The sequence below is a fragment of the Colossoma macropomum genome, unplaced genomic scaffold, assembly GCF_904425465.1.
Source record: "Colossoma macropomum unplaced genomic scaffold, Colossoma_macropomum, whole genome shotgun sequence".
NCBI classification, from domain to species: domain Eukaryota; kingdom Metazoa; phylum Chordata; class Actinopteri; order Characiformes; family Serrasalmidae; genus Colossoma; species Colossoma macropomum.
Window position 1 is genome coordinate 30,621,662 of NW_023494789.1, and position 14,041 is coordinate 30,635,702.

The following is a 14,041-nucleotide window of genomic DNA, read 5'->3' on the forward strand; positions in this document are numbered from 1 at the left end:
CTCTCTCTCTCTCTCTCTCTCTCTCTCTCTCTCTCTCTCTCTCTCTCTCTCTCTCTCTCTCTCTCTCTCGCACTCTGGGTAATGTAGTGCAGGGTGCGGATTATGCACCCTGTGTAAGTGTGTGTAACACTGTTGTGCTGCTGGTTGTCTCTTCTCCTTCAGCGTTTCAGTGATTTCAGTGGTCGAGTCTGCTCGCCTGTCGGTTATGCGGTGAATAATAGAAAGGAGAGGGAGCACACTCGCATACTTACGTTAAGCTTGACGTCAACTTTAATAGACCTCAGTGGACACATGGCTTTTTGTGAGCACGCCAAAAAGCACGCGTTAAGATCCACTCCACTGTTATGGAAATCAGCTTCGGGAACAGCAGAACTCTCTTAGCTTTTCCTTCTGTTTCCTTCAAGCATACGCGCGTGCCTTCCCCCATGTTGGCGGACAAACGTACTTAAACTGGATATATTACATTTACACTTTATATACTGTTCAGACGCCACGGACCCTTGAATAAAGGGTCCAACTGAAACTTTATAAAGATGTATCGTGCTTTTTGGGATACGATATTCATCCTAATTGGTGAGTGAACACTTCCAGTTTGTCTAATAATCCAGGGTTCAGGTGCATGCGTTTTAAAAACACAAATCAAATGTGGAGCTAACATGCTAAGCACTGGCATCATCAAACTGAGGTAAAATTTAAGCAAAGGAAAAATGTATGCTACTTAACCTTAAAGTCTGGTACAATGTAATATGATTTTTTTTTCAGTTAAAGTAAAAGGCTTTTATTATCAGAAATATCTTGGCTTGTGTGAAAGTCTTCCTTTATTGCTTATGTTCTCATCCAGCATTACTGCTTGCCTATGTGAAGAAAAAAAAAGATATTTTAGTAAATTCTTCAGTGCCAATAGACGTAAATGGCAGTGTTTGTCTTTATCCTATGCATGATGCATAGAAGGTTGAATCTAAGTTGTGACTTTTTTGGGACGCCTGGTTTTCCAAATCTGAAATGAAATGACTCCACAAGACCATCCATTCCAGCCTGATCCCTGCCTCAGTCCACATCCATCAGTTTTGTGTCCTCAGTGTATCATCAGCTAGGATATCTGTTGTGTTGGCTAGGAAGTGTTGCAGCCAGAGCTGTGAGCTTTTAGAAAACTTCACAGGTGGATGGTCCTGCTCCTTTGTCATTAATAAGGTTTAAGGAGCTTAGTTTAAATATAGAGCCATTCCTCTGCTGCTATCCCTTATCCTTTGTTTCAGCAGTGTTGGGAAGTTTTTTTTTTTTGCCTCAGCAAGCTGTTGTGTCATCAGAAGACACACTAGATGATTAAGAAAAAGAATTTATCATGCAAATTTTCAGGCACTTTTGGCTTCTGAAGGTGTTTCATATTATTCTATGCCATTGTATGAATTTGCCTGTTTACATCATACTAGAACTGCACAATATATTGCTGTTGTGAGATGCTTTGTGATACTGATATCTCAGAAAACTGCAGTATGCAAACAGGAACACGTCAAAGAAGATTTATTTTGTTCTATAAGCGTCTTGGTGTTCGTTTCTGTGGGTGTTCTGATTAATCAAGACAGTCTCATAATCTAACAATTTTTTTCAAAATAATGCAGGCCAATCTTTATAAAGTCAAATCAAGTGTTCAGCGTTGCATTTTTAATATTGTGGACGATGCATAGCAATCACAATATGCAACAATATTATCACAATATGGTATATTATGTATATATTGTACAATGCTACATCTTACCCAGTCCTCAGCAAGTGTACATTTGTTGTCATTAACCAGTTATAATTGGTAATGCAACCTCAGTGGTTTTATATATTGTTTTTTCAGTTTTTTTCAGTTTTAAAACTGCAGCGCATCTATCATGCAAGATGCTTCCTCATTTTTCTAAAGGTCCCCAGGTTTTCTCATTTCTCTGAAAGCTCTCAGTGGGTGAGGCAGAAATGGACTCATCCTTAACATGCATTCTCACTCCTTGAGCTGACTCATGTCTACAGATTGTAATGAAGGTTTTGATAAATAGAATTAACTGTTTATCAGCCAGAATCTTGACCTGATGTGGTCATATTGTGGTAACATTTAAGGGTCAGGATATGCTGCTGTCCTCCCATGAGAGGCCTGGGAAAACAGGCTTGTTTTGTCATCCCACATTGCAAACACAGCATGTCTATGTCAAGGGTTATATGTCAAATAACCATTGGATTGGCTATGACTCTCAGTTAATGCTTTCGAATACATAGACACAGTGCACCTGATCTCTGTCAAACTGTGTGCTCCTATTGTGAGAATACTCTCTAGATCCATGCCTTAACAAAGTCTTCAGCAAGTCAGATATCTAGGTGAAGTGAAGAAGCTGGGATTTTGGGTACAGTGAATATGCAGTTTCCATGGATTAAGTTTAGTGCTGTACTGATTTATGGTCTTAAAGGAGTATTCTACTCAGAGTTAAAGTAAAGCTATCAAGTCAAGGCCACCTAAAAAAGTATTTGTCCATCAAGGTATATATATATAAAAAAATAAAGTTTCTGAGCTCTGTTCCAGTCTAATATTGTGAAAAGTTTGACTTTTTTCCAGACAAATAGGAGTGTAATGATCCTCCAAATCCACAGTTCAGTTCATACCTCTTTTTCTTTTTTCTTTTTTTTTGTATTAAGAAAAACAGGGAAAAAAAATTAGTGGTTTTCATTAAATCACAAGCCATTTGGAACACTAAAGAGGAGAACACCAAAGAGCGTGGTAGATTAACTAGGTAAACAAAAACAACGATAACGAGCAGAAAGACTCTGCTGTTAGGCTGATTGGAAAGAAATTGTTTATCAGCGACCATATGACACATCAGTTTGGGACTGCTGAGGGTCAACTTTCACTGAACAAAACAAAGTGAAGTTTGGGGTTTCATGTCATTGTCTGAAGGTAGAGAAATGGTGCAATAAAGGGTCTCAGAAAACTGTATACTTACGTGTGAAATGTCCTCGCTAGCGCAGAATTGTGTTCTCCGTGATCCAAAAATGACCTCTTGTGTTGACTCTAAAGGGACAGATTCTGGAAAAATACAGAGTCTTCATTGGCTGTAGCACCATCTGCTGGAAGCTTGATTACCCTAGGCAGGAATAAAAATTCTGAGAACTCAGAACAGGTTTTATATTAACTTTTTCAGAGTGATCAACTTTGTAGTGATCTGTACCAGAACATTTTGAAGCAGAGGTGGGGACTCCTGGAGGGCCCGATTCCTGCCCAGGGAGCAGGGAGAACACCAAACTGTGCTGAACTCTAGCACTCTGTTCCCCAGTGCTGTTTTAAAATATTTACATGTTTATGTAACCTATATAAAATGATGGGTAAATCTATGTCAGACTTGCATAACAAGCAGTGACACTGGGTAAGCAATACATTTGATACATTTACCGTCCAGCACCCCTGTTAGTGTAGTTAATAGTAAGGACTGTTTTTGCCAGACTGTAGAGCCTGTAATGCTGATTTATGTGGCTTGTTAACAGAAAATCCTCTGTCATTCATGTTCTTTGGTCTTGTTCACCTGAAATCTGTATAAGCTCTCAGAAGCAAGCTATGCCTGGGGTGATGCCTGATTTCCCCAGGGCTTTTGAGCTTAAGCACTGGGTGTTTAAGACATGCATGGTTCATATCAGGATATTCTTTCCAAAAACTCGAAGTGGACCTAAGAGCACCTCTTTTATTGATACATTTTTGTCATGAAGTGGTGCATAGCACATTGTACCGTTGTTTGAAATGTAACAGACTATAGCTAATGTATGGTACTGTAGGGTGTTTAAGCAATGTATTTGCATGTTTGTTTAGGTTGTGTGTACTTCAGCATTACTTTTGTGGGTTTATTTTGCTAAGGACTCTTATTTAAAAGTGTGGAGCTAGAAACGCCTGGGGGACTGTGTGTGTGAGTGTGCTGAGGAGCAGCAGAGAGATAGAGAGAAAGCTGATAGTGAGCTGGGTAGCAAACAAGCTGTTAGTAAAGAGAAAAGTCTCTTTATATATGGCATGGCTGTGGCCAACAACAACTGAAAATCTCCCATGTTAATGTGAACATTTTCAGTTTTACAATTCGAAAATTACAAAATCTTATAATAATACGCTATCAACAGGCTAATGGTGTATCTATGCATGTAATGGTATCTATTTGCACAATTTTTTTTTTCTTTAAAATTACAACAAATTTTCTTTGAGATTTTTCAAACTGGCAGAAAGCATTGAGAACATTACTCTCATTTCTAAGCTCTCTGCAGCTGGAGGAGATTAGTGCGACTAGAGGTGATTAGAGTGTATGGAATCCCCAACACTGTCTTTTAGTAAGTGTGAGCCTTAAGCCTATTTTTTACTTGGGCACTCCCTAATTTATCTCTCAGATTATAGAAAAGTCAAGGTTCATTTGCTTCCATTCTTATTCCGTGACAGTGTAATTAACCTCAATCTGATTATGAACTGGCATTAAGTGATTGAGCACCAGTGGGCCTGGTTCACTTGAGCAATACTGTTCTTTGCCGTATGCCGCTTAGAACCTCTTATCTCTGGCTTGTAATGCTGTTGTGCTGCTGTCTTGTCATTGCTGTATTAGTTATGAGTCTCGCCATTTTTCACTCTGTTGGCTCTTTAGGTAAGTAGCTTTGCCATGCCAATTTTTCAGGGAATATATTCCCCCCCAGGGTCACATTTAGGATGGAAATTTTTCACAGTTTATTGTACTATTCTGGCAGATTTGATGTGTGAAATCTAATTTATGTTTTGATTTGTAGGCTCTTTGTTTACATATGGACAGGTGCAAGAAAATTCTACCTCAACAACAGCTACAGCAACTACAACCCCAACCACCACCACCACTCCAGCAACTACTATCAGCTCCACAACTGCAACAAGTACTACTAAAGTTGTCAGAAGTAAGACGTTGTTTAGTTACTCTAACCCTGTGTGTTTATCTGTGTGCTGTTTGGGTATGAGAAGTATTGAGGTTTTGTTTATCCGAGTAAAATGTGGATGTGAACATGAACATATATATATCATGGTCATTCCTGGAGTGCCCTATTTTGACGTAACTGTACAAACAGCCCCTATAAACAAGCCCTGGGCACATGGCTTGATTTGACGGAATCACAGTGTTTCATTGCAATTATTTTTGGAGACAAAGCTCACAATGATGAACTGAAAATCCAGCAATTTTAATAAAAGGCAGAAGATCTTTCCTGTCCTGAGAAAGAGAACCCTGGCTAAGTCTGCAATGTCCGACTTCATCCTGTCTCGCCCAGACCTCTTAAGAAACAGAGTAGAAGAGAATAAATGTAAGGGAGTGTATGAGGACTGATTTGCAGGGGATATAAAACAGAATTTCACCAGAATGGCTGTTTAGCTTTACTGCAGAATCAAAGTTTCTCTTCACCTTTACTGTGCTGTTGTACAGGTGTCTAGACAATTGAGTGATTACTTTTCTAAAGACAGGTCAATATGAAAAATTTGGACACAGTGATTTGTTGATTATTTTTTGGCAAATAATTAATGTGGCAAATATCACAATACCTAAAGACATTTTCCTAATACACAATATGTATCATATGTATGTCAATATCCAATACGATAAGTATGTAAATCATGACGTCTAGTTTTTCTGAGGTTTAATAAGTTGCTGTCTTTGTAATGCAGCAGTTTGTTACTGTTTTTTTTTGGTACTAACTGATTAAATATTGCCATATTGCCACATCTGTCAACAAGGACTTGTTTTCTGTGCTTTAATGTGTTAACCTGTTTTAAAAATGCATGACAGTGATGCTCTTCTGTCTCTCTCTCTTGGCTGTAGAGTTTATAGCAGCAGCAGTCCACTCGCACTTCGCTGACTGCCCTGACTCTCACAGTCAGTTCTGCTTCCATGGCACATGCCGCTTCCTCATCGTGGAGGAAACGCCTGCGTGTGTGTGAGTATATGTGTGTGTGTGTGTGTGTGTGTGTATATATATATAATATATATAATTGCATATTTAAGTGCATCCTCTGTAGAGGTTGTGTTAACCTGTTTTCACTTAGAAAATCAACAAAACATGTACTATATATGCCCAGGGTTATGAACTGTAAACACGATTGCCAGGTATGCACACCAAAAAATATGGTGAATACAAAAAGTTACTCAGTTTTATTCAATCATAACTACTTTATGTTTTCTTCACTGATTTGCTCCGAAACAAAGTATTGTGTTAGATGATACTTTATATCAAGATTTTCTCTGGATAGTAATGATATAATGGGTTTTTCAATGGTGAAAAAGCTGCTGGTATTTTCTATCTTGAGTTACGTCAGTGACAACAACTTGCACGTTGTTCTTTGTTTTTAAGAAGCCAAATCTATTTGGGCTGATTTGTCGTTCACTGTTTTTTGGGCTCATCCCTGAATCCACGATATGGTGAAATCCATATAATGGGACAGTGACATTCAGGTATTCACTTTTACACTGGTGCATCTCCCACTCCTAAAACAAGGACAAGACCAGTGCTCTGCCGAGCTAGATTTAAGCTGATCATGGTCAGGGCTTTTTTTCTTTTCTTTTTTTTTTACTGGAAGGAAAGCAAAAATGATTTTCTTGCTCACCAGAGTGGATTTTGAAATCTCTGTGGTGCTTAACAGTGCTGCAAGATCAGGAGCAAATATGCATGGGCTTTTGCTCCTCCAGACTAGTAGCACTGCTATGTGAAAGGGAAAAGAGTGTTGGGAACTGGTTCTTCCTGAACAGGGGAAAAAAACAACATGGGGATATATAAATAGTAAAAATATCAACAAATGTGCATTATCTCACCCTTGAAAACATACAAGACAGTAGAGTCTATGACGTGACATTTTGAAGGTAGTTAGCAAGCAGCATCATCATGTTGTTTAGACTTTAAAGCTAGACTTTGATTGAAATTGATTTGATAGTATGAGATCTCACATTGTTCTCTCAGAACAAAACCCCACCCACCGTTCTTTATATTATGTCAAAATTTTGTGATTAACGTACAAATTGAAATGGTCCAAAACTAGTTAAAAAAATCGTATTCATTAACTCACAAAAAATTTTTTTAATGCTTTCTTCTTCTTTTGCAAACTTACTGTTTTGGTGAAAAATGTGCCAACACAGTACATAAGTGTACGTGCAAAACCTACAATAGATCAAAACATCAGATACCTCAGATATTCTTTATGCTGCAATTCTGTACAAACAATACATGTTTAAAGTGTCAGAAATGGCAAATACCACATGATACTACAGTATGATCTACAGAGAACATAAGTAATTACAGTGTTAATGTTCCCACCAGTGTCCCACTTTACATTTATAGTAATACATGAACATGTCTTTCAGTTTGACACTGAATAACCCTCGTAGCCAGACTATGAGTAATACGTAGTACCCAAACTGTGACCCAATCTATAGGTCTTCCACGGTGCAGCCAGACTATGGCTGACTCATTTAGAGAATTTAGAGAAATTCCGGTCTCAAGTTTCTTGCTTGGGCCTGTCTAGGTTTAGACAAGCGTGTCTTGTTATTTACTGAATAACGTATTGTTGACTTAGTATAACACAATTAAGCTGTATAAATCAAGATTTGTCAGTATTACTGTCATGTGAATAGTTTATGTAAGTCTGTGTTCTGCCTTATCTCTACATTTGAAAGAGTTTAATCATGATATGAGTCCGAGTTACACATGCAAATTGTCCTGATCAGAAGTAATAATGATAGATTGCACACCGGAATAATATAGAGAGCTAGATAATATAGAGAGTGCTCCAGTAAGCTCTCTGTTTTCTCTGTAAGAATGCACCAGAGCGCTATGTATCATCAAAGTAAATATGAGTATTCAAAACAATTGCATACAGAAGGTACACTTTCCTATTGTTATGTAACTACTGGTAGAGACCTTTTCCTGGAATATAATGCTGCCATGGAATAGAACAGCATCATTATGTCCCCTTAACCACTCTTGTGTGTGTGTGTGTGTGTGTGTGTGTGTGTGTGTGTGTGTGTGTATATATATATATATATATATATATATATATATATATATATATATATATATATATATATATATAAGCCTTTCAGAAACAAAACATTTGTTACTTATTCTGTACTTGACATACCTTGATTTGTTTGTTTTTTTTGTGTGTGTAGGTGCCACCCAGGCTTCATGGGGATGCGCTGTGAACATGCAGACCTCCTGGCTGTGGTGGCTACCAACCACAGGCATCAGACAGTGGCGACCATGTTGGTGCTGTGCATAGTGGGTAGTGTCCTGCTCATGCTGCTTTGCACTCTATTAAAGTAAGTACTATACATTTCGTTTTTGTGCTCAGTAAACCTCACATTTAAGGGTATTCTTTGTTATGATGGCATGTGAGCATGTATACAAATACAGTACAGTGCTCCTTTGCTGGTTGGCAGCATGACCATTATCTAGGCTTTGAGCACCATAAGATAAAGGAAAAAACTGATGTGTAAAAAAAAAAAAAATGAGGGTTTTTAAAGGGGTCTTTAAAAGGGTCTTTAAAATGGTCTCAGGGTTTATTATTATCTGTATCTTTTAATCATAGAACGTTTTCTCAGAGAACTCTGCATTATTGCTTAGAAATGTAATCCATGAAATTATATTATTTTTGGACAACTAATTCCATTAAAATGTACCAATAAATGACACAGACTGCAAAACACAGTCATTTTATCCAGTTAACCTTACAATGAAGAGTAGAATAGGCTTTTGTTTGGGTCGATGATCAGGATGGCAGGCCATTTCTGAACTTTTGGGAACCCATCCCAATCCTATCATTTTGTATGCCAGGATGAATAATTTTGATTATGAGAAAAGTTTAATACATTCTATGTTAAACATAAAACAATATTTAATTATATCCAGTGGAAATTGGCATCTAAGCTGTGAACATTTTGATTAATAAACTTTAATTGATTGAAATAAAACCACCAAATAAAATTTACATTACTGTAGAAACTGGTAAAAGGACCAATTGGTATGTAGTCCTGTGATGGAGACAGATGCCACCAAGAGAGTGAGCTTTTTTGTAGTGTACTTTCATGTAGTATGTATTTAAATGTTCTGTGTCCTGGATTTAGATGCGTTATTCATGTAAATGTCATATAAATTGTAAATTTAGGCTGAAGCATTGATTATATTAAACAGATTAACGGTAAATATGATTCCTCAGCAGTTGTTGGTGGAGGCGAAGAGGGTGTAGGCAAGGTCATGGCCTTTGCTGTTGGTCAGAGAAACCAAATAGCATTATAAAGGGTGGGACGTCCTGCTGCCACTCAGAGACAGGTAATGGGCTTTAGTTTTATTTTTTTATACTGTGTCTATTGCTGAGTAGACAATTTCTTTGAATGTGTAAAGCATGAATGTGTCGTGGTGTAACTAATTATAAGCACAAGTGGGGTGCTGTTACAGTGAAACTGCTGGTGAATGTGACCATTAACCCCAATGTGTGTCTGTATAGAGAATTTAAGATGTTACTTCCATCTGTTCTCACTCCCTTGAAGACCCTATGTAGAGAACAGTAGACTTTCTTTAGAAAGTGACATGGTGATGGCATGCCGTGTAGGTACGTGTGCACTCATCTGCTTTGGTTTCAGTGTACTTGAGTGTTTTGCATAGGCCCCTAAATCTCACATGAAACTTCTGGTGTAGGAGCTGTACTGTCTAAGGACAGTACAGCTCAATTATTGAGATATTTAACCATCCCATCTTAATCTGCATTGTGGTTGAGCTGTTTCTCCTGGGGCAAATTATGCTTCAGCAAAAGTGGATCAATGTTGGAGTTCACTTGAGTATGGAAACCTACTATGACCTGCTATTTATATGTCAAAAGTTATGGACAGTCTTTAAAAGTGATGTTGGAACTGTTTTAGTCTCATTGTTTAACAGACTGTTATGTTGTCTGAGGAGGAAATGAAAAACTCCAGCTATAATTATGCAATTAAGAATGGAATTGTTGGAATTTTGGTCAGACAGACCAGCCAGTTACCATCACCAGTCTAGTCACAGTGTGTCTTGTTTATGGGCTATGACAAACTTTTAATCAGATTTGTCAACAGGAGGGATGTGCATGTTTTCTCAGCATTGTCATGCAATTGTCAAGCAGGAACTGGGGTAAAGTTGCCATAGTAATGTTCCTATACATTTGCATTTGATTTAGGTAAATAGATAAACATTAAAAATCAAGCAGTTTTTGCTTGATTTAGGTAAATAAAGATGTTGTGAAATGTTTGTTTTTTGACATTGTTCCCATTTCTTTTTCTTTCCCTTTCCACACTCAACCTCTATCTTCTCATCAGAGAATGTTCCCTATGTACAAGGTACCATCCTGTGAACTGACTTAGTAGGATTAGTGAGGTCCAAATTTTTGTCCCTACTGTTAGAGATGGCACCATTCCGATAGCAGGTATTGGCAATGGGCCGATATCAGCAGAAAATGCTGGATTGGATATTGGATATGGTCCAGTCCTTTAACAAATGTAGTCTTAAACAGCAAACACTCGTACTGTGTGAAGTGAAGTTGTTAGCTCTGTATTTCTTCCTGTGGGGAAGTAGAGTGTTTGAGTAGTTTGAGCATGATAGCCTTGTTTTAGATGCTCATCTTAAATGAAGTGCATCAGTGGAAACCAGCACATTTTAAAGCTTAGTATTTCTGAAAGAAAAATTATGAGATCGCGATCAGTATTGTTCGATACCCAAGTCTTCAATTTCAGTAACGGAAAACAAAAAGTGGTATCATGCCATCTCTGTACACTTGTGTTTTAAGTATGCACAATACTACATGATTTTTTTTTAAACACTTTCCACTGCTTTTTTTTCCTCTGCAGTGGTTTGATACGTGTCCTCAGTTTTACTCTTGGTGTGGCTGTTCTCTCCATTTTGTCACCTGAGACCCCCGTCCCTGGACTATTATACCTGGAGTAAACCTCATCTCGGCTCCTCAAGTTACAGACTCGCACAGCCGGTCAGAGACGAATCCATAGGAAAAATCAAACCAGCAGATGTGAATTTCAGAATGTTGGTACTCAGCAGGACTGAACCGTTCCATCCAGTTTTTCCTTCTTGCGGATCGTAAAACTAAAAAGACGGAAGATGTTTTCTTGAAATTTGAAACATGGAATACGATACCTTGGACTCCGTTTTTGTACTGGTCTTATGGTCCAGATGGAGGTGGATAAAACAAATCAGAGTGAAGATTCAGAGTCAGGCTCTTGTGGGAAAAGGCCCTAGTGGAGGAGAAATGGACCAGTGCCAAAGGGCTCGCACGATGGATGTAAACAGTAAAATGGAAATCATAAGCTTTCGTGAAAATATTCCTAAAAATACATGAGTTCAATTATTTATGGTGCTTGAACATTCTCCCAAGATACCTAGAATGGCGTTCTTTCAGACAAATCAGTTGATTCTGTCTTTTAAATCACAACTAAGAATGGAAAAAAAACCCGTCAGCACAATGTTTATGGGTGGTACATATAAAAAAAGAAAGTTTTAAATTTAATTTTTATTTATGTCACATATAATGCCACTGCTTGAGAATTGGGAGAAAAATTTGGAACAGTATTCTTAGCTGAACAGAATAAATGTGCAAGATTGTAAGAATATTTAGATCAACATAGTGTGCATATATATATATATTTATATAATATGAAGACTACAATGCACATTCCTTTAAATCATTGCCAAGTATTTTTACCTGATATGCTTCTGTGTTATATAATAATTATATGAAATAATGATAAGTTAGGAGAAAATGACAGGCTTTTGAGGAAGGACTTAATATACTAATACATACCCAAGTCTTGGAATCCATATGTATTTTATGTTTTCTTATATGGGTTTTTTGCACTTCAGGTATTATTCTGATTCCATTTTATGACTTAAGTATACACACAGGTCCATGCACTTCATTAAGTCTTCTGACAGTACAGACAGCATTGTTACAAGGTTTTTGTCAACACTATACAACTTCTAAAATTAGAACCAACAACTGAATTCAAGTTTTGTATTACTCAATAGGGCAACAGTATTCATAAAAGTTACGATGCAGGATTCATGCTAGCATTTGAAAAGTTGGGTGCTCAGTGTGTACGGTCACATGCTTTCACACGATTCACCGTGCACTGCTGCAATGCAGTCAAGTGGCTGATGGCCACTTTAAAAACTACACTCTTAACCTGCTGGCATTAGGTAGTAAAATTTATGCAGAAATGCAGTTTTCTAGAAATTAAATCTGTTAAAACCTTATGGACGTGTCCAGGCCTTAAGGAGAGAGGAGAGGAGAGGTGAGAGTGAGGAGAGCCTGGTTTTGCTTTGATTTAATTCCTACGCATAATATTTCAAATCTGAAAGAGTGCAGATTTTATTGCAGTAAATTTATCACCTTTGTAGGAGAAGATTGCACAAGTTCACTTGTTCACTACTACATATTTTAAGTCCACACGTGCATGCTCGAACTCAACTAAGCACACACATAAGAAGAGCTATACTGTTCATGAGGTTTATTTATTTCAGATCTATTACAAAGCTTTTATACATGGATACACTATTTTTAAACCTTGCTTAAAATTGTTTGTGCTGTCTTATTTATCCTCAAGCCTTTTGTCATTGCTTTGTATGCAAACGTACAATAAGTAACTGAAGTCGGGTTAGCACTGGGGAAAAGGAGAAACAAACACCTTTTTCTGAACCCAGAAGCCCCTGAGGTACTGCTTAAAAGGTTAAATTAGAAACATGAGTTGGTACTAGCAGTACTTATGTCTAATCACTGCATGCAGTTTGGTGGGAAATCAATTGAATAAGACAGCATTGATGGGAAAGAGACAGAGTTTGTGCTGGAACTGGGCACTATGGACAAAAAAAGTTTATACTAATGCAGAGACATCCTAAAATTGCCTTCATTGTGGAAGAGAGAGAAAATCAAGCTAAAGGCTCTAATTAACACTGATAATTTATTTATTTCAGTCTTTCAGACAGTGCTCCATTACAATGCATACGTTATATTTACTCATGTTAAAATGCAGGAAAATGAATTAGACTGGAAAGAAAGTAGTTGTTCAAATGAAGGCTCTGGTGGTGGGATATACGTTTACATCTCTTATAAGCCTGTGTTTTGTTTTGTGTTTGTTTTGTTTTTTTTGGGTGAGATGTCAGATATTCTGTGTTATTCCCTGGAACATATTTGAGCAGGACAAGCATTAAGTTTGATCATTTTATTGCAAAAAAATGGTCACAAAATAAATCACCTTCATTTTAGGGATGGAAGGCAGTTTATCAAATTTTAAGTATGATCCAAAATGTCACATTCCTGAAAGAACTTTCAATCATGCAGTCATGCTCATAGACTGTCCACAGTCTTGTACCATATGTTCATGAAGGTTTTTCTCCTCTTGCTCTGCTCTAGCTTGTGAAACGTATAGGTATGCCGTGCTATCAACTAGTTTGTCAATATTAAGCATGTTTGTCTGTCTGCACCTATTTTACTGTATCTGCACACTACTGTGCTGTGTATCAACATGTAATTCTATTATATACATACCAGAGAAAACAGGCATTGTGAATAGGGCTGAACGAATGGGGAATAATTTTTTTTTTATTTAACTGCATTTATTGTCTATAATTGGGCTCCAGGCTTTATTTTTTGCCAAAAAGACCAGGTCATCCGTTTTTTGAGACGTGAGGCATGAACGCTGAATGTAGTGCCAGACTGTTTATGGACTTGATATTATTATTATTTGTTAAGACAACTTTGAATAATGTAGGATGGAGGTAAAATTGCAGCCCTCGTGGTTTGAAAATTGTACTCTTTAATTTTTTGATTTAAAATTATTAATCGTTCAGCCCTAATTGTTAATAGTGTACAGCAGTATCACTCTGAGTGTGACTGGAGAAATGAAATGTGCTTGTGATCTTCACTGGTTGCATGATCATCAGAGGTAAATTAATCCAGCTGAATTACTTGTTCTGTGATCAGCTGCATCATGCATCTGTCTTCCTGACCACT

At 37.4% G+C, this 14,041-nt stretch overlaps 2 protein-coding genes across 5 annotated transcripts in view; one reads left to right on the forward strand and one right to left on the reverse strand.

The window, feature by feature from the left end:
• Window positions 1-3,037, reverse strand: part of slc2a11a (solute carrier family 2 member 11a) — a 20,504-nt gene extending 17,467 nt beyond the window's left edge. The window contains exon 1 of one of the 2 annotated variants that reach the window (XM_036570920.1): window positions 2,973-3,037. The gene's annotated coding sequence lies outside the window, so the exon portion shown is untranslated. The remainder of the gene's footprint in view (window positions 1-2,972) is intronic. The other variant, XM_036570922.1, reaches the window with a different exon arrangement.
• Window positions 77-14,041, forward strand: tgfa (transforming growth factor, alpha). Of its 3 annotated transcripts, XM_036570925.1 has the most exons (6): window positions 77-573; window positions 4,777-4,917; window positions 5,829-5,943; window positions 8,169-8,318; window positions 9,215-9,327; window positions 10,869-14,041. In XM_036570925.1, exons 1-6 carry the CDS (start codon window positions 534-536, stop codon window positions 10,874-10,876), a joined length of 567 nt encoding a protein of 188 aa, XP_036426818.1. In that variant the 5' UTR covers window positions 77-533; the 3' UTR covers window positions 10,877-14,041. The 3 variants fall into 3 exon arrangements, with proteins under 3 accessions (XP_036426818.1, XP_036426816.1, XP_036426817.1); XM_036570923.1 differs by lacking the exon at window positions 10,869-14,041 and having other exon boundaries at window positions 9,215-10,148; XM_036570924.1 differs by lacking the exon at window positions 10,869-14,041 and having other exon boundaries at window positions 9,218-10,148.

What these genes read in the sequence shown, in the direction of transcription:
- tgfa (XM_036570923.1), top strand. Translation starts at nt 534, where the DNA reads ATGTATCGTGCTTTTTGGGATACGATATTCATCCTAATTG. An exon ending in TACGATATTCATCCTAATTG is followed by an intron (nt 574 to 4,776) that starts GTGAGTGAACAC and finishes TTTGATTTGTAG; the next exon opens with GCTCTTTGTTTACATATGGA. An exon ending in TACTACTAAAGTTGTCAGAA is followed by an intron (nt 4,918 to 5,828) that starts GTAAGACGTTGT and finishes TCTTGGCTGTAG; the next exon opens with AGTTTATAGCAGCAGCAGTC.